The sequence below is a fragment of the Cygnus olor genome, chromosome 18 (genome assembly GCF_009769625.2).
Source record: "Cygnus olor isolate bCygOlo1 chromosome 18, bCygOlo1.pri.v2, whole genome shotgun sequence".
Lineage (NCBI taxonomy): Eukaryota > Metazoa > Chordata > Aves > Anseriformes > Anatidae > Cygnus > Cygnus olor.
In genome coordinates, this window is record NC_049186.1 from 5,685,035 (window position 1) to 5,702,861 (window position 17,827).

Consider the following 17,827-nt stretch of genomic DNA (forward strand, 5'->3'; position numbering starts at 1 on the left):
TGATTAAATCATAACTTCCTATAAATTTGCAGCATCAACATCTGGCACAAGAAGTGGAAAAGAGCAGGCCACCCTTCTGTTAGCCTCAATCCTGCAGCGACAGAGACAAGGAAATAATGAAGCTAGTAGAAATAAGGAAATGGAAACTAGTTTGTCAGACCCCACCGAGTCAAATGGTAGGCTCTCTAAAACCTTATTAAAGACAAATTAAGTCTCAAAGGAGATACCAGTACTCCTAGAAGGAAGAGCGCCTGACACCTCACCTGAACAATAGAAACTCTGCAACCATATTCTCCTGCAGGATAGGAAACGCCACTTTAGCACTCTAGAAAATAAATGATCACTCTGCCTTGCTCAAGAAGATAAAAACAGAGCCTAAAGAGGGCTTCCAGAGACAGGTTTCCAAAGCATGCCATGGACAACAGCTCAGCACACAGTCGGAGAGGATTTAACCTTCTTTCTCATTGACTTACATTGTACTACAAGCAAGTTACAGGAAATACTGTTCTCTTTCTTAGCTGGAAAAGAGGAAAGTAGCATTAGGTCAGGGACAAAGGAACAAACTAGTGTTTCTATACCAAAATTTTAAAGTTTACTAAACCAGTCTATGTGGAGTTTCACCAGCTTCAATTCATAATCCAATGGCTGCCTAGTACAGAAACGTTTGCCAGATCAACTTTTCCTCTCTTCTGTGCCATTATCATCCAAGTTACTTCAGGACAAGCTAGCAGATGACTTTCCAGGGACTATTATCTGAAGCAGTGCTCTTTTCTGGCAACATGATGTACGAATTGCAGGACTGTGATATACCCAACTTGCTTGCCATGTGCACCTTCTCCAAGCAACCACCTTGCTTAATGAGGACACTTAATCTACAGGAGCATTCATTGCCTCTGCAGCTCAGAGAACAGCTCCACCTTCTTCAAGAGGTAAGTGGTCATGAGCCTGTTGCCTGTATCAAAAAATTTGCTGATGAAAAGAATAGATATGAGAGCAGACAAGGATCACAAAAGGGAATTCAGAGTTTTATTTCAAAAAAGCAACGTAGTGTTGAAACAAAATCAAGTTCAATTAGTTTTCCTCTGATTTGAATGTCTACAAAAATAGATTCTACTTAAATCCATAGAGCCAGTTAACAGTACCATAACAAATAAAAACCAAAGTTACTCATTCAGATACCACATACAGCAGTCACAGGAATCTAGCATATATTATTTAATGTTTTGTTTTTTTAAAGTAAATTTCTAAAATGTTTCTGTTAAAACTGAAATACCCATATGATTTTTAAAAATTGTACAAAAAATAATTTTAAACCAGTTGGAGGTAACAGTGTGCGTTTATTAAAATCCTGCACCAAGGCAGTAACATTTATAATTTAAAACCCAGCCCAGTAGAAAAGAGAAATGTGCAAACATTTAAAAGTTAGATGTACTCAGAGGCTTGTGGTGCATCAGACCTGGCAATCCACTCCTGTCCTAACGCAAGGCGGGCTCCAAGAGATGTCTAATGAGGCACTAAAAGGGGAGGCAGAGGCAAGCATGCATATGCATGCAAGTTGCAGCTCAGTAGCCTGTGATGCCAGGAGCAATGATGCCCTCTCCCCAGGGACGGTTTGCCCAATCAGTAGTGTTATGGCACGCAATCCAATGCCAGGATAGTCCTTGATGAATTCTGGTCAATCTGCTGTGGGGTATAAGAATAACAACAGTTTTTGAATATAATAATTTTTGAAAATAGAATTTGACAGCTAACGAGAGAAACCAGTATTTGGCCCACTGATGCGTATCAATCCATTAACTGCAAGAACTCTCACTGGGCCCAAAAGCTCTAACAAAGCAGATCTTCACACGCACCCCTACACTAAATGTGGGCTTATTTTGAAAGACAATTTCCTACATCATAACCTTACCTTCCCTTCCCTCTACTCCCATATTCTGCCCATGGGTTTTTGGAATTAATATAGACTCACATATTGCTGTGGTCACTATTCAGACATTTTTTCAAGCACAGAGAACGGGAAAAAGGTAAAAAGCAGCAGCACAGAATTCTGTGCATCCTGTTCTACTTAGTGAAGGCACCCATATATTTGGGAGTCCTTAGTAAGTCCCAACAGATTATTGCTGTGAGCAATGACTACACCTTTCAGGATAGTTTTATGGTAAGATTAAGAGTCACAGAGGAGCCTTCAAAGGATTCTTCTCTCTTCCTTTACAACTGGTGCAGCAGATTTACTTATGAGGCACGTAATGTGCTGAACAGTGGTACTACATCATACAGCCAGCGGATTCCCAGCCTGAAAATTCAGACCAGAGTTCTGCACTATCACAGCCCATTTTAAATAAGCTGATTTTTGTAAGAAATTTCATTCTACCTTCTCTTTCCTTTGGCTATTTCACTTGGCCTGAAATACCTTTAGCCTCACCTACCTCCTCCATTACTTAGTCCATGTCCTAATGGACTTCTTGCCAAATTTCTTTCTGCATAGCTCCTGCAATGACACAAGGGAAGATTCATTATCGCAATGCAGTACCGTGCCATCCACTCCCAGCTGCTGATAGAAGACCAGGATTAGGTAGTGTCCAGAGGAAGTGCGCAGAGCAGAGCATGTCAGGCAGTCACTTATCCTTACACACCAGCAGTTACCAATCCCACCAAGCTTCCTGCATCCGTTGCAAATAGTAGTCCTTTGTCTCCACTTCCGTAGCCCCTGTCACCTGAACATCAGTACTCTAGGGAGATAAGATAAAGCCCCGCACCCATGGTGGTAGTTTAGCTTTACTGTATAGACAGAATGGGAGCAGAGATACTGAACACGTCCAAGTGACAGTGTCAAGACAGGATTAAAACTACAGAAGTCCCATCCTCGGCCAACTAAGCCCGTGTGGCCTGCCCTTAGATCAGTACGGGTTGACACAAATAGAAACCTGTATGCGAACACTCAGAGTCCTGTTCCTTTGGGATGTGGGAATGTGATCTCTCCTGCTTTTCGGAGAGAAAGAGACAAAGCATTATTCATTAAAAAAAGTAAAGGGACAACACGTGAAAGAGAACCTGCATCTCTCTCATTATTTTCACTTCGATAGTCTGTGGGACACATACATGACCAGATTCCAGCACAAGGAACACTACCATCGTGGTGGACTTCCCCCTGTTTTCACTAGAAAGGCCCTCCCTTGCCATCTCTACCCATTAGGAACAGCAGTCAGTTGATACTCACCCTCTGCCCCCCTCCAGAGTACTCTGGATCTCCTTCAGGACCTCTGGAAAGCAGAGAGTTAAACAAAGCAGTGAGCCAAGCCAGTGGAGATCTGCTTTCAAGGCAGCAGACGAGCACATGCCACCTCCCGGCAGAACAGCCTCCAAAACCTGCCTCCCACCACAGAGGTCGGACCTTAGAATATCATTCCCTCTTCAATGGTACGAGATTTTTACTAAACAGGCTGGCATAAAGGACTGAAGCAGTCATTTGCCAGAGGAAACGTTGCCAGTCCCAGCGTACCAGAGAACCAAAAGGAACAGTCTGTTCCAGCTGTCATTTTACACAAGTCCTACTGGAAAGTAAACTTCTCTTATCACTGTGGTGAATGCAGCTATGTGGAACAACCCCAGCCTTAGGGCATGACTATCCGTCCAACTCCTCACTTCTATTGATTCATGAAAAACCCAGTATTTCTACCAGTCTGGTGTAATTGCAGATCCCTTGGAATTGAGTGCTGGAACACACAAAATTCCCAGCACCTTTCTTTTTTCCCCACCCAGAAAGGTGCCCTGTCAGCAGCAAGACTTCACTCACTTTCATCATTGAGTAAGGCATGTTCCATTAGCCTCCCAGATTTTCTTTCTAAAAAAAGAAAAGTAGAAAAACACTTATCTAACAGTATTTCCGCTTCTCATGAAACATGCACTTGTGGAAACCCAAAACAGAATTGGATATTTTTTTCTTAAGTACCTGTTGACTTTACTGAACGCTTCACAACTAATCCTTAAAGCCTCTCACAGATGGAGTTGTTTTTACCAGCAAGACGAGTTCAGCTAGCAAAAGGTATAGTCTGTAATTTTAGACTTCATCTTCCCACAGCCTCTTCCAGCAAAAGCTGCACTCTATCCTCCTAGGTAATTTTGCCACATGCAACCTACCTTAGAGCTAGCAACTGCTGTGTCGCAGTGTTCCCCGCATGTCCCTCCTTGCTTTCCCCTTTCTAATGTAGAAAATATCAACTGTAGCAATAGGAGAGATGTTGAAGGGTTTACCTGTCACCAGGCTATATTAAGGACAATCATTTGTGCTTACCATCTTCTCCGTAGTCACTTGAACTCCTTCCTGATCCCCTAGAGAAGAAAAGATGACAGAAATACAAACGCTGAGGCAGAGGATGCAAAGAACTCATCAATACTCCTGGCATCAAGAAGCTCCACTGTATGCTAACTGACCAGCCTGCTGAGCAAGTCTGTAGTAAAGGCTTCAGCACACGCTGGTGATAAAGAAGCCTGTGGGTACCAGAGAACCTCTCTGATCTTTTGGGGAAAAAAAATCCTACACGACCTCCATGAGTATCAAATCTGTTATTTGCTGAGCTTCTGAGTGGAGAAACATTGGATCTTCCCCTTCGAGATAAAGAGTTCAGCCTCTTCAGCAACAGGCAGCCCCCAAAGTATGCAAGAGTCAGGTGTCAGTCAGAGACATCACTGGGAAACAAGTAAAGCAAGCCAGAGCTTACACTTTACGACTAGCTTGGGGACACCAATTCCAGTGCTTGACTGCTGTGTACTGCAAGTAGGAAAACCATCAGGGAGAAGGTTGCGCTTCCTCTCGCCTATCCATCTAGGAATGTTGTAATCAAAAGACTCCTAATAGCTTGGAAAGGGAGACAGACTACACGAACTCATACCATAGCCTTGTTTACATCAGCTACAGGACAGGAGCAGATCTCGATACTCAGACATAGTCAGCGTGCATGAGTTTTACAGATTTTACCTGGATTTTCTTGCAGCATTCTCCATGCCAGACCTGGTGTGCACGTGATTGTTGCTTGAAACTTCTGGCATGTCCACAACACACCGGGGCTCCACTAACCATTTGGTAGAAAGAGAAAACCTCTCAAACTCTGATGGTGAGATCAGATAGAAACCTGCAGAAGATTGAGAATTTATAAGCAATTTTAAAGTCCAGGAAAACAGAGGTGAGCCAAAAACAATAAAAAACAACCACGATGGACCTAAGCATGTTCTCTATTTGGCAGAAAGGGTTTGCATAATCACTGAGGAAGATAATACCCCAGTTTCCCAAGGAGTGGCTAGCCTAGAGACTGGGTAATTTATTGTGCTGAACGATAACTGCTTTGCTGCTCTTCAGAGGCGTCAGCACAGGACACAAAGACGTAAACACTGAACTGCAAAGCAGAGAACAACTTTCAGCAGCCATAGGATGTTGGCTGCCAGTTTTGCACTTTGAGTGTTGAGCCACAGGCACGTACAGGAGGTACAATGCAGCCTGCAACGCCTGCTGCTTAGAGAGCTATTCTCTTATCTCCAAACAGCAGGATGGCCAGATGGAAACTACTTATGGGGAACATCCAACCTGTTAGCTGAAAAACAATGTATTCGTTAACGATAATAAACTCACTTCCAATAATTTGTCAGTACCTGTTGGCAACTGGTATTGGCCAGAAACATAGAACAAACTTATGTAATATTCACATGTATATACAGCCAGTTCTAAACATTAAGCCCTACAATCACTATTCCACTGTTTCAAACACACAATAGGGGCAGATAATTTGGGAGAAGCATTTCCTACCTTGGCCATATTTGGTGAAGACGCAGGATGCAATGCCACTCACATCTTCTTTACGGATGCAAGGGTAGCGGATCTGTAACTTGAGGAAGGGCAGCGAGATGATCTGAATGTCTCCCAGGTTAGTCAGGACAGCCAGGTCATTTTCACTGTAATCGTCAGTCTTGCAGCTGCCAAAGTTAGCAACCGTCACTTTTCGTACCCTACAGCCTTCCAGTGCCGTCAGCTTGAGCTTCAGTTTGGAGCTAACCTTGGGTAGCGTGAAGACCTGTCAACAGAAACAGAACGCTGACATCTCCTTCCTGCACAGTGGCAGCCGCTGCACCCCAGGACATCTGCTGCTCCCCCGCCTCTAACAGGGTTTTCATTCACAGCGAACACACACAAGTGTAATCTGAGTCAACCTGGCTTCCTGGGATATAAAGTAACCAGCCAGAGTCAGGGGTAGAATCTGTCTCTGTTATGACATCAAGCAGTTTTACCCTTCAGGCTGCAAACTGCATTTCTCTCCTGGTTCTCCCAAAACCCTTCCATATTTGGCTACAAATTATTACAGAAAAAATGGGTTTACACTAACTGTGCATTCTTCTGTATTAAAAAGCCAGGGTGAGCCTACAACAAGCTACTTAAGCTTTCTCTTTTGCGCTGACTGGTTAGCATGCCAAACAAGAAACTTTTCAGTCGCTTCATAGAAATGCCTACCAATTGCTGCTTCTGTACAGCATTACACTGAAGTAACCACAGCAAAAGCTATTTCCCAAAAACAGAGGCAGCCTTGTCTAAAGAGTACAGGAATAAAACGTGTATGTTCAGCATGCTCACCACTACGCTGAGTACCCAATTTGTCAGCACGCACTTGATTTCTGGACTGTACTGAACAGAAATGCTGTCCTGGGAGCATTATGCAGGTACGGAAGACTAAGCACTCCTATGAGTCTCACTCACTCCGCTGAACACTGCTCAGCACTTCAGCAGACTTATGTGCAGTCCATATGTCCCTCCTGGGTGATACTCACCTTAAATTGCTCTTCAGACACCACCAGTAGTTGATGGCTGCCTTGCATATCAGGGCTCTTAGAAAGATCATGTGCTACTTCCAGAGGTTCTGGCAGAGGTGTGCTGCGCCCATCCAAAACAAGTATACCCACAACAGGAGCTCTGTGCATCAGCTGAATTTCTTTGGCTAGCCAAGCAAGATAAGGACAAAAAGCAAACAAGAAAAAAAAAGAAACCAAAGAGGAGTCTGGTTAGAGATGCTATGTTAAAACCTCACACATCCTCTCAGAGCTGGGGACCTACAACATTTCTACAGAAACATTGCCTAAAAAGGATTTAGGACTTAAAGGATATGTGAACACAAATGGTTCATGTTAAACAGTAACTATTAGTACATGAAGATAACGGATTCAGCTGTCAGAATAAGGTATATGTGCAGTGTAACTTGATGGCAAACTTCAGCGACAGCTGATGCAAATTTAAATTTGTGAAGCCAGTGGAAATTGAAGCTAAGGTACATCGAAGAGTGATGGAGTTCACTTACTCTTCAGTTCAGTTACTGTAGCGAGCACTGCTTATTGCAGACACTGCTACATTTAGCTCCATTCTCTCACACAGCAGTAACTAAGCTACTTTGCTTTTCTGTTTCTGTGGTTAAAGACATGCAACCCGTGGTTATACAAGTGGTATCTCAGATCCATTAGGACACTTTTCTTGAAGCATACTTACCCTGCTCTGCCCTGACAGGTTCATCCATCCTCCTTTCTGCTGGTGGAACACGTAAACAGAAGGCATAGACTGTACCTCCATTGGTGCCTGCCCACAAGGACGGGCAGTGCCGGGAGCCTGGAGCAACAAGAGGGCTCATGAGCTAGACATCAGTGACAACCTTGGATAACTGCTTTCCTTCAACACACTACCTATATACATCCTCCCTTTCTTTGCAGCCTAAAAAGCTTTGTAACAGGGCAGACCGGCCAGGGAAACTACAGCTTCTTAGCACTTTTTTCCAACATGTCTCTGTCAGCAGCCCTGAACAGAGGACATGGCATGTGAGTGAAGGGAACAGAGTGGCGTTTTCATCATTCACCACAATTGCTGCATCTGGTTTTCACGTTTTTATATCATATATGAGCATAGGAAATGCAAGCAGATTATTAGTTTGGGCTCTGATGAGCAGCTGCTGTCACCCTCACTAACATCAAAAGCTGGGGTCGAGGATGAACTTCAGAGCAATGAGACAAGGAAAAAGCTTGTACTCAGAAGTCAGATGTCATCCCATCACATTTGAAAACCATACATACAGGCTGCACCCAAAAGATGAACTACTACTTGCCTTGGATTAGCCAGCAGACAGAATGACTAGGTAACAATTGTGCCTGACAGCATATGTTCGTGTTCTATATTAGTTTTTCGGCACAATGCAAAGTAGGACACAGAAGACGCTGAAATTTCCTGGCAGTAGAACCTAATGCATCGCTTGGCAGAAGGAAGAACAATGTTCAGAAGAAAGGAGAGATGCTTTTTCTACTCACTGTCTCTCAAGAAGGTGTCAGCAAAATATAAGGTGCGCACAAAGCCAGTGAAAGAGTCTTCTGCAGAGCGGGCTTCAATCTTCCTCTGGACTGGAGCCAGTTCCATTTCCTGCAGTGCGTCTTGGTCAAATTTGGCATTTGCTTCTTGCACCTTCAAAGATGAGGAGACATTTTGGCAGTCAGACAAACAGATAGGGACGAGAGTGAAATAGTAAGAATGGAAGCAATAGAAAGGGAAAGCAACGTCATACCAGTGAGCAGGTACATTCTGAATTACAGGTTCAACTACACATAGTACATTTTCTCTAAAACCCTACTTTTATCTAACAGCTAGCAGTATTCTAAGTTGCATTATTGTCCTCATACCAACAGACAGCAAGACTGCAAACCATCTCCTGCTCTAGGCAGTTAATCAGGAGTCTATAACCTCCAAACAGACAAGATCCCAAAAGGTGGGCCCCTCACCTCTGAGGCATTTCCACCACCTCCTCGTCGCTTCCGACTGGACACTCTGCTTCTTCTGATCCGCCTGAATGACTGACGGAGGGACTTCTTCAAGGATTTCACCCGAGACAGTGGCCCTTCTAAGGCCAATTGGTCACTGGGATGCAGTGTACATCTGAAAAAATGGAGACAGTAGGCACACTGTCACTTTCTACTGGATGGCAATCACTCCCAAGAGTCCAACAGGACATACACACCTGGCAGAACAAGAACATATTTATATTCTTGAAGATCTTCAAGGACATAGTCCAACAAGGCAGGGCTTCTTGCTATACTGACTACTCTCGAGAAACCTCTTTTCATGACGTGCTCAGTTAGCAGTTCCATGCCATCTTTAAAGGGGAATTACCACAGACCTCCTGGAAAGAAGATACTTACTTGACAAAGACCAGTCGTTTCTGCTGGTGGTCAAAAAGCCCAAAACCATGACTAGTACCAAAGGCCACGAGCTTCCATTCAGAGTGAAGGGCCAATGAGGTGACCACAGCTGGTGGTTGACATTGGACAAGGACAAATGGCTGAAAACCAGCTTCGAATCGAACAGGTCCATCTCGAGTCTTTAATTTCTCATGACCTTTCCATCGATAGCCCTCTTGATCCTGTAGGAGATCTGCTTCAGCATGATCAACAACATGCTCTGCATCTTCATCGTTCAGTTCCATCACCAGTACCTGAAAGGAAGAGAAGTTCTGCTACAGCTTCTATTGTTCAAGCCATCTTCCCACCCGCAGGCCGCCTCAGCAGCTCCAAAACCATAGCACCTCTCAGAGCTGCTAAAGCATTAGATAAAGTCTAAAATACAGATTAGAGAAAGCAGAGAACCACAAAACTTTTCCAGCAACTGGACTGATTTACCACTCCAGAAATGAGTGTTTCCAATTTTAACACATTTCCAAGTAGCCCTGTGACTAGCTGCACTAAAAACAAGTATGTGTGTTAAGTTATAATGACAGATATAATTCAATACCTGCCCTGCTGTGCCAGCTACAGCCAGATATCCACTGTATTTACACAGGTAGATCTTCTGGATCCCAAGTCTAGGATCATCGCTATAAGGGTCGAAGGTACCAACCTAGGTGAGAGAATACACAGTGGGTGGTCTTCACAGATGCATTAATTATGCCCCAAATCGAAAACTGCTCAGGTTTTCCAAAAGCGTACACAAGCAATAGCTATCTTACCTTGCGAAGTGGAGGCCACTCATCCTCCCCCAGCGTGTTCATATTGTCATTGGGATCAGCATCTGTGAGAAACACTCTCACTGTGCTTAGCTTATAAAGGAGATGTAAGCAGACACCAGATGCATCCCAAAACCGCACAGTGCCATCTTCATGCCTGTATCAAATGGGGGACGATTACAGAAAGCACACATCATACAGGAGCGCAGCAAATCACCCAGATGATGACAAAACAGAAAGGAAAATAAGACAGCCAAAGATTAAATCACACTGTTTACAAACCCCCAAGCCGTGGCAAAATAAAGCTTAAAGAGAAAGCCCTGCTTTTTCATTTTAAATGCAGCTTGATCGTGGTGATCTGACACCAGTACAGAATTTAAAGTTACTCCAAAAAGCACTGGAAAGGAAACAAGCTTGGTATATAGAGGGAACGAATCATCCTGACAAGAATACTGTTACTAGAAAAGCAGGGGGGACAGGCTTTAATCTTAGTTCTCCAGGTGAAAATTGGCAACATTCATCCAACCCAAGGCTACAGACTTCTAACAATTTGCTGCATCAAGAATGAATTGTCTGAAGAACAGCCCAGAGAAATACTTAAAAGCGAGGCAGCCTCTTGCGAGCTAGTTCCTTCCACTGCCTTGCTAGATCTGTTTTCATGCTGATCAAAACAGACAGGAGTCCCAGCTAACCTCTTTCTTGAGATTTACAACAGTAAGACAGTAAAAAAGAGCTTCAAAACCTGCAAGATTGAGCTCTGCATTTACATCGCTCCCTTTGAACCTGTCTGGATTACCACCTGCACTTCTACACTGGTATTTGTGAGGGGAATGGATAACACTTCAGAAACACAAGTAAGGCAGTGTTATAGGTTATCCGTGGACACCACGGCCTGTTCGCTCAGAAGCGGTCGGTCTTTAAAAGCTACAATACAGCTTCCCAAAACTGGGTTGCTAAAGTTGTAGCCTTCTCTCTGCAAGACGAGCCGACGTTAGTCTTTACAGGGAAGCTTCGGCTAGTTCAAAAGGAAGAACAGAAACTGGAAAGGGCTCCTTGATTATTTTTTTTCTAAAACAGTTAGGTACATACCCTGTTAGAAGCAAGTCCCTCTGAGGAGGATCTGGAGCTATGTTGGTGCCACCATCAATCGGCCATGGCTACAAAGACATTAAGGGAAGACTGTGACTTCCTAGCAGTGACAGTGTGGAGAGAATACGCGGTAAGCATGAGAGCATGAACTTCAGTGCACGTGGCAGTGAAATAGTCCATGCTGTTAGCTTTTGTTTGGATTAGATATTCCTGTTCTGACACCAGCTGTGCTTTTTAGTGGAAGACACTACACATTTCCTCAAGAAGCTGTGCTGAAAGCTTCATGCTTCTAAACAAGAAGTTTGTTACCACCGACAGCTGGGAACACTCAGACTTTCCTTTTAGCTTGTCAAAGCCTGAAAAAATATCACATTTTAAACCCCCAGTGTGAGTAACTGCATTGGTGGTGCTCTGGGAAAAAGCCCTTCTCAACCCTGTTAAGAGGCAGGACAGCATCTGTTGGGACTCATCCCTTCACAGGCACTGTCAGAAGCGCAGACCACCCACATAACAAGCAGTCGCGCTCTCCTGAAATGCACAGGAATACACGTACCTTTACAGCTGCCTTACCATATTCGAGTAGTGAACGTTCTGCTTGCTCCCCGCACTGATAATCCTCTCCCACAGTTTCAGCGGGATGTTGGAGACATGGTGCGAGCAGGTGATGGCTGAGCAGTGGAGAGAAGCCAAGTATGGAGGATGGACTGCTGGCCAGCCCGCAGATTTTAAGTCTATGACTACCAGCTCTTCTTCTGCCAGCACCACCATAGCAGAAGGGTCATCAAATTCTGCAGAAACAAGATTCATTAATGCCAACAAAAAAGACTATCCAAGGTTAATACAAACAAGCTTCTTGTAAGGCTTATATGAAAACTGCTATCATGGAGCTCTACAGAAACACGTTTTTGTTGGCAATACCTCTAAATGCTTCCTTGTTAACTGGGCCTGTTGAGGCACTAATATTAAGAGATTCCAAGATAGATATCAAGACAGATTTATTGAAAATTCGTGTTTCCTTACCCCACTGCTGGGACTGTTAGAGCAATTCTTTATGGATTCCACGCAGAATAATAAAAAAAAATGGTTAACAACATCCATGGCTAAATAACACACTCATATTCACCAGAACAGATACATACAGCCAGAACTCTACTTATGCACAGCTAATTAACAGCATGGGGTGGACAAACATGCATACACCCCAGCAGTGACCCATTTAGTACTGTGTTAGGACCGCAGTCCATCTAGGCTAAGCTGCTTAAACCCAGTAATGCCTTGGGTTCTGCAGAATGCTTCTCTGCTTGAGCTGACAAGTGTTTATGATTCAGTACTCTTACTCTTCAGTTTTCGCAGATTCTAGCACGTTGTGCCGTATTTTCTGTAGTTTTTAAAGAGCGTGCATCCCATCCAATATTTATTTATACATAAACAGGATTACAAAAGAAATCTGTTACTGTAATCTTCTAGATGACACCTGACAATCAAGAAGATTTTTTCATTGTAACTAGAATTTAACCAAGAGAAAAAAATTAGCCTACAAGGACAGTATTGCAGTAACAAATGTAAGACAGCCACAATAGCAAATGTTGGGGAAAACCAAAAGCATGGATCAGCTCACACCAATAATGATTAACAAAGCTACAGGAAATTTAAATGAATGTATAGCTGTAAATGTGTCACATCAGCAGGGGTCAGGGTGATAAACAGCATGAGCCATATGCAAACTAGGAGCTCCTCGCTGACATTCCCTGCTAACCTGTACTTTTACTTCCCTTCTTCAGCTGTTTCACCACCTGGAACATACTTTCAAGAAGGCAAGTCTATAAGCAAGCACATACCAGGGCTGTTCACTCAGTAGAATTAACTTCAAGTAATTAGTACTTGGCACTACCTAGTTAGACATCACAAGTTTCATCTCAGACTGGCCACAGCCATAACACAACACTAATCCGTTCAGTTTCTTCCTGAAAAAGTGTTTCATGTTCAGTTTTATTTACTTTACGTGTTGTCATTCACAGTTCCCTACAGGACTTGTGCATGTAGTACAGGTATGATATTACCTGTTCCATTAGGCATGATCAGCCCTGCACTATAACTGCTACTGCCAACATTAACCATATATGCTGTTTTAAAAATAATATTTTCCTTACGAAGACACGTATCTGAGCTCACTGCTTATGGCACGAATCTATTTTAAGTTGCTGAAATATGAAAAATTCTAGTTTGCTTGATGACAGACATACACTCATCCATGTGCTAATGAAAAGTAAAAGAAAAGAGGAAGGGTTAGGTTTTTAAAAAAATTGTTTCCACGGCATATTCAGGGTAGTGGAAAGTCACCACCTACCATCATGCTGCAATGCATGAGCTTTGTGCTTATTAAATTAAGTGGCTTTGGTATACAATTAATACCTTCGCATTGCCGTTGCAGGGAAGACTGCTTAAGGGCAAACAAGGCAAGCTATGTACATCCACTAAGCTTAGGCAATCAGCCACAAGGAAGCTTGTCAACCACAGAAACCTCATTTTATTGTAAAAAACTTCCTTGTCTAAGTGCAACAGCTTCAGCTTCCTATAGCAGCTCCTGTCTGTAGCCACTAGAAGATGTATTAATTGGATACTTCAATCCTTGGGAAGTATAAATATAAAACCTGTTAATCTCAGTTACTTCTTCCTAAACTGTCTTAAAATTCAGTTCCTGCACATGAACAGAAGTCAATCCCTTAACTAAAAAAATCTCAGCTTTCTTTCATCTTTAAGACTTTTATTCTAACATCTTGAATCTCAGTTCTGACAACTTCATAGAAAGTAGAAGTGACCAGTTTCTTTAATGGTAAGAACCTAAACAGCACCTCAAGATTAATGGCATTATTAAGCTTGAAGGTTTAGACTTACAGGTTCGGCACATTTGGAAGATGTTTATAAAAAGCAGCCTTGTGTAGGTAAAGTCTATAATAACAAACATATATAGGCCCTTCATCTCAGTTACTGTCTGCCTGTTTTGTTACTGCTTTTTCAGTGACATGAGAAGGTCTGTTAAAGACCAGTAGGGAAGAACCACCCCCACCCCACCCCACCCCCAAAAAAAACACAACCAAAGCTGTTTCTTTATGCCTGCATTCCCAAGACACTCCTCCACTGGATCTGTGGTCTGCTCTGTACAATAGGCCAGAGGGAGCCAACCTGCATCTACACATTTGAATGCCCACTGCTGCACAGCGTGTAGCTGGGAGCTGTCACCACCACCGCTTGCAGTATGCAAGACAAATAGGCTTGGAAACTACTCGACTAGGCAAACCAGAAAACCTGGGACGATTCAGTAACACAGAAGATTTGCCTACATGCTCCTAAAAGGGCTCAGACCAAACTGCAGAAGTCTAGACGCAACTTCTAATACTGCACATTTGTGGAGCTTGAAATAGCAATTTTATAGTCAGTTACTTCAAATTATCCAGAAACAAAAACTACACCAGCATGAGAGGAAGTCCTTGGAGAAATTCCTGACAATTCCATTAAAAAAAAAAAAAGGTATAGTGGAAGCAAAGGCAACAAAGTAGAAGTAAAAATCTGACAAAATCTAAGCATGTTGCAGGATGAGTGCTATTCAGTATTAGAACTGTTTACATTCAGGTTCACCAGCAGTGAGTAAAGTAAGTTCTCTGTATACTGACCCTCGGTTCAGTGTCACCCTCTGATTTATTACCCAGAGCCCTAGTCATAAATCCAGGTAGTAATTAAAAGAAACACTGTCTCAGTGGGAGTGAATTCTGTTTTTAATTATTGCCTCCTTTGAAGTGCTGTTTCTAAACAGCAATATTCAGATCCTGATTTCATAACCTGGTTATGTCCAGTGTCCAGCTTCTACAAACATGAGCTTAAGAGACCTTTTCTCATTAATGGAGTAGCTTAATTTTTTGAGGTATGTATGGCATTTGCAACCAGACCATTCTTTCTGCCTGTACTTTACACTTCATTTTTAAATGGCAAAATCTCCGTTTAAGTCTCAAAAAGCCCCCAGACAACTCATTTCCTTCACATTTCACATGTTGCTCATACCAAGCAGATTTCTAGATGAGCGCACGGCTATTTAATTCTTCAGTAATGCCCTGTCATCACACACCTGCAGTAGGCTCTGAACTGAAGATGATAAAGAAGTCTATCACCCGCGATGTGAAGTCAAAGGCTGTTTGCTGGCTGCCGTGGACAACAGAGATACTGTGCCGGTCACCATAGCTAGCCCGGGGCATCCCTCCTTGGAATATAATGTAAGGAAGCCTGAAGAGAAAGACAGTGGCATATGCTGAAGTAAGGAGCAAACACAATTTAAAAGACATTACCAAAAAAATATTAGAAAGTTACTCTAAACGGCTCTTAGGGCATTACATACTGCACTCTGTAAGTGCTTCTTGCCATACCACAAGGTGAAGGGATACACCACGATCTTACCCATTCTTTGCTGTCTGCCAGTAGATCTTGGAGATGGCCTTGCAGGGAAAAGGACCTAAGAGAACAGAGTTAGTTACCATAATTCAAGAAGTGCACCTTTACATATGAAGTTCTTTATCCTGCTTTACCAAGGTCACCTCAGCACCCAAGAAAAGGAGAGTCACCTGGACCAGTAAACACCACCAGCACCACCTCCCCAGACCAAGCCACATCAGACAAGTCTTCTGGGACGTGCTGACCACAGTACTCCTCAGCAAAGCAATGCTTACACTCAGGGGAACTTTTGAACTATGTTGCTGATGGCTGACAGGGAGTGGAAGCGCTTTTATAGAAGCTGATTAATTAGGAAGGATTGTTTAAAAACACAGACATTCCTGAAATTAATGTAAAAGGTGACAGAGCTTTAGAAGCTTCTATATGCTTGAAAGATGAGGTCATCCCCATTTGATGTGTTTCAGCAAATCAGAGGCATCATTTCATCACTGCTCAGGTCAACAAAAAGTACACTTAGCTCACTATTAATTACAGAAGATCCAAGCAACTCCTGCTGAACAGGACACTTGAACTACACCAATGAGCTGAATCACCAACACCCTCATTCGTAAGGGACACAAATTTGTTCTTCCTGTTCAAGACTGATTCGATGATGTAAAGGAGTTTAAAATCCAAGGAAAAACTGGACTGAAACCCCTTAGTATATGCTCAACACCCATTCAAAAGGCAGTTCAGCATTTTGCCATCAGGATTAAACACTGAGGAGAACCACTGTGAATATCTCACAAAAACTCAAAACCAGTTGGAGTTTAGATGAACATGCAGCAACTAAACCTCACTTACTGACCATAAGGCACAATGTTTTCCAGAGGCTCAGGCTGCCTGTTGTCACTGGACACTGGCCACTGGGTGTAACTTCCATCATAGTGACAACTAATGAATTTACTGCCATCCCTCTGCCAGTAGAGGTTCTCCAGTTGCTGAAGAAGAGGAGACAATGATGCATTCTTAGTTAAGAAGCTTTGTCTGGCCCTCCCTGTACCCACTTGTCTTCCAAGTGGGGAGAGCTCTTCCTGCCCGATGAACTGACTTCAGACTGAGCTAATACCTGGCTGCCAAGGAAATGGTGTGTCACTTTGTTATTTTGCAGGTCCCAGAGGACAATCAATCCCCTGCTGTATCCAATCAGGATCTGGTCAGGGTTCTTAGGATGCTCCCGAAGGGTTTCCACCAATTCACATGATCGTCTGTTACAGTAATCTTCTGGTACCCTACAAAAGCAGAATAGAAAAGAAAGAAAAGTTTATTCTAGGTACAACCCCACATGACTACAGCAACAGTTAAGGTATAAAAAAATTAAGCAACAACAACAATGAGAATAAGTACATTTTCACAATCTGTCAAGAAGCAGAAAAACCTAATGTGAGCCACCACTCCAGACCTGCCAATAAACTTGCACCCACCCCCATTTTCTTAAGGGAAAACTCAAAGCTCACAATGAATTCCAGGACTGGATCCCGAGCGTGTAAAGACTGAATTGCCTGCCCTATTCTCTTGTAACCCCTACCAAGCAAAGATAATATGGAAGTATCAGTAGGAAGCAACAACGACATGAAGTAGGACCGCTTTCAGCAGTGGTTAAATCTCCAGAGTGACAAAAACCCTCATTTGCACAAAGCAGCACTATGGTCAAAAAAGTAAATGGGTAGATCCAGTTAATGCAATTAGCTAATGTGTATACATTTGCAGCTATTGTTACACAACTGACAGGGCTCAAGACTGCAGATTTGCTCCCAGTGTCTCCTGCATGGTTCTGCTCACACTCAGCACCACCACAGTGACAGTACTGGGCTGACAAGGACAGAAACTGTCGCTTAACACACACCAGGACCAAAAGTTACTTTCACAGAAGTCCTGCAGATCTGGATAATGAGTAACACAATAGTGAGGCGCCAATACACAATTTGGGGTGACATCTGAACAAAGGATCTCTGCTCATGGGATTCCACTTCCACGTGGCAGCACCTGTTTGCTCACTCACCGCTGCAGCACAGCCTCAGAGGTTATGGTCCTGTCCTCGAGCACTCTGAATGATGGAAGCTCCACCACGAAAATGTTGCCGCTCTCTGTGCCAAGATACAGGACTTCCCGTGAGGAATGGGGAAGGACAGCTGTTATCTGTGTGGCACTTGGTGGAGACCTAGGGATGCAGAGAGTTAGTTAACTGCAGGCAAGAAGACTATCTACTGAACTTGAGAGAACTAACAAGTCAACAGGACAGTTACAAGCAT

The 17,827-nt window shown here is 43.2% G+C and overlaps 1 protein-coding gene across 7 annotated transcripts in view; it reads right to left on the reverse strand.

The window, feature by feature from the left end:
- Positions 1-1,004: 1,004 nt before the first annotated feature.
- LLGL2 (LLGL scribble cell polarity complex component 2) overlaps positions 1,005-17,827 on the reverse strand; it is a 33,790-nt gene continuing 16,967 nt past the window's right edge. For 2 of the 7 annotated variants that reach the window (XM_040530064.1, XM_040530065.1), the window contains exons 6-27: positions 17,578-17,736; positions 16,645-16,807; positions 16,384-16,516; positions 15,543-15,597; positions 15,217-15,371; positions 11,667-11,884; positions 11,097-11,164; positions 10,011-10,164; positions 9,797-9,901; positions 9,208-9,500; positions 8,791-8,944; positions 8,326-8,476; positions 7,520-7,636; positions 6,811-6,977; positions 5,798-6,062; positions 4,976-5,129; positions 4,292-4,329; positions 3,794-3,841; positions 3,218-3,260; positions 2,925-2,982; positions 2,427-2,488; positions 1,005-1,683 (exon numbers count right to left, since the gene is read on the reverse strand). In XM_040530064.1, coding sequence (XP_040385998.1) covers positions 2,435-2,488; positions 2,925-2,982; positions 3,218-3,260; positions 3,794-3,841; positions 4,292-4,329; positions 4,976-5,129; positions 5,798-6,062; positions 6,811-6,977; positions 7,520-7,636; positions 8,326-8,476; positions 8,791-8,944; positions 9,208-9,500; positions 9,797-9,901; positions 10,011-10,164; positions 11,097-11,164; positions 11,667-11,884; positions 15,217-15,371; positions 15,543-15,597; positions 16,384-16,516; positions 16,645-16,807; positions 17,578-17,736 — 2,752 coding nt within the window. In that variant the 3' untranslated portion in view covers positions 1,005-1,683; positions 2,427-2,434. The remainder of the gene's footprint in view (positions 1,684-2,426; positions 2,489-2,924; positions 2,983-3,217; positions 3,261-3,793; positions 3,842-4,291; positions 4,330-4,975; positions 5,130-5,797; positions 6,063-6,810; positions 6,978-7,519; positions 7,637-8,325; positions 8,477-8,790; positions 8,945-9,207; positions 9,501-9,796; positions 9,902-10,010; positions 10,165-11,096; positions 11,165-11,666; positions 11,885-15,216; positions 15,372-15,542; positions 15,598-16,383; positions 16,517-16,644; positions 16,808-17,577; positions 17,737-17,827) is intronic. The other 5 variants (XM_040530068.1, XM_040530067.1, XM_040530066.1 and 2 more) reach the window with 5 other exon arrangements.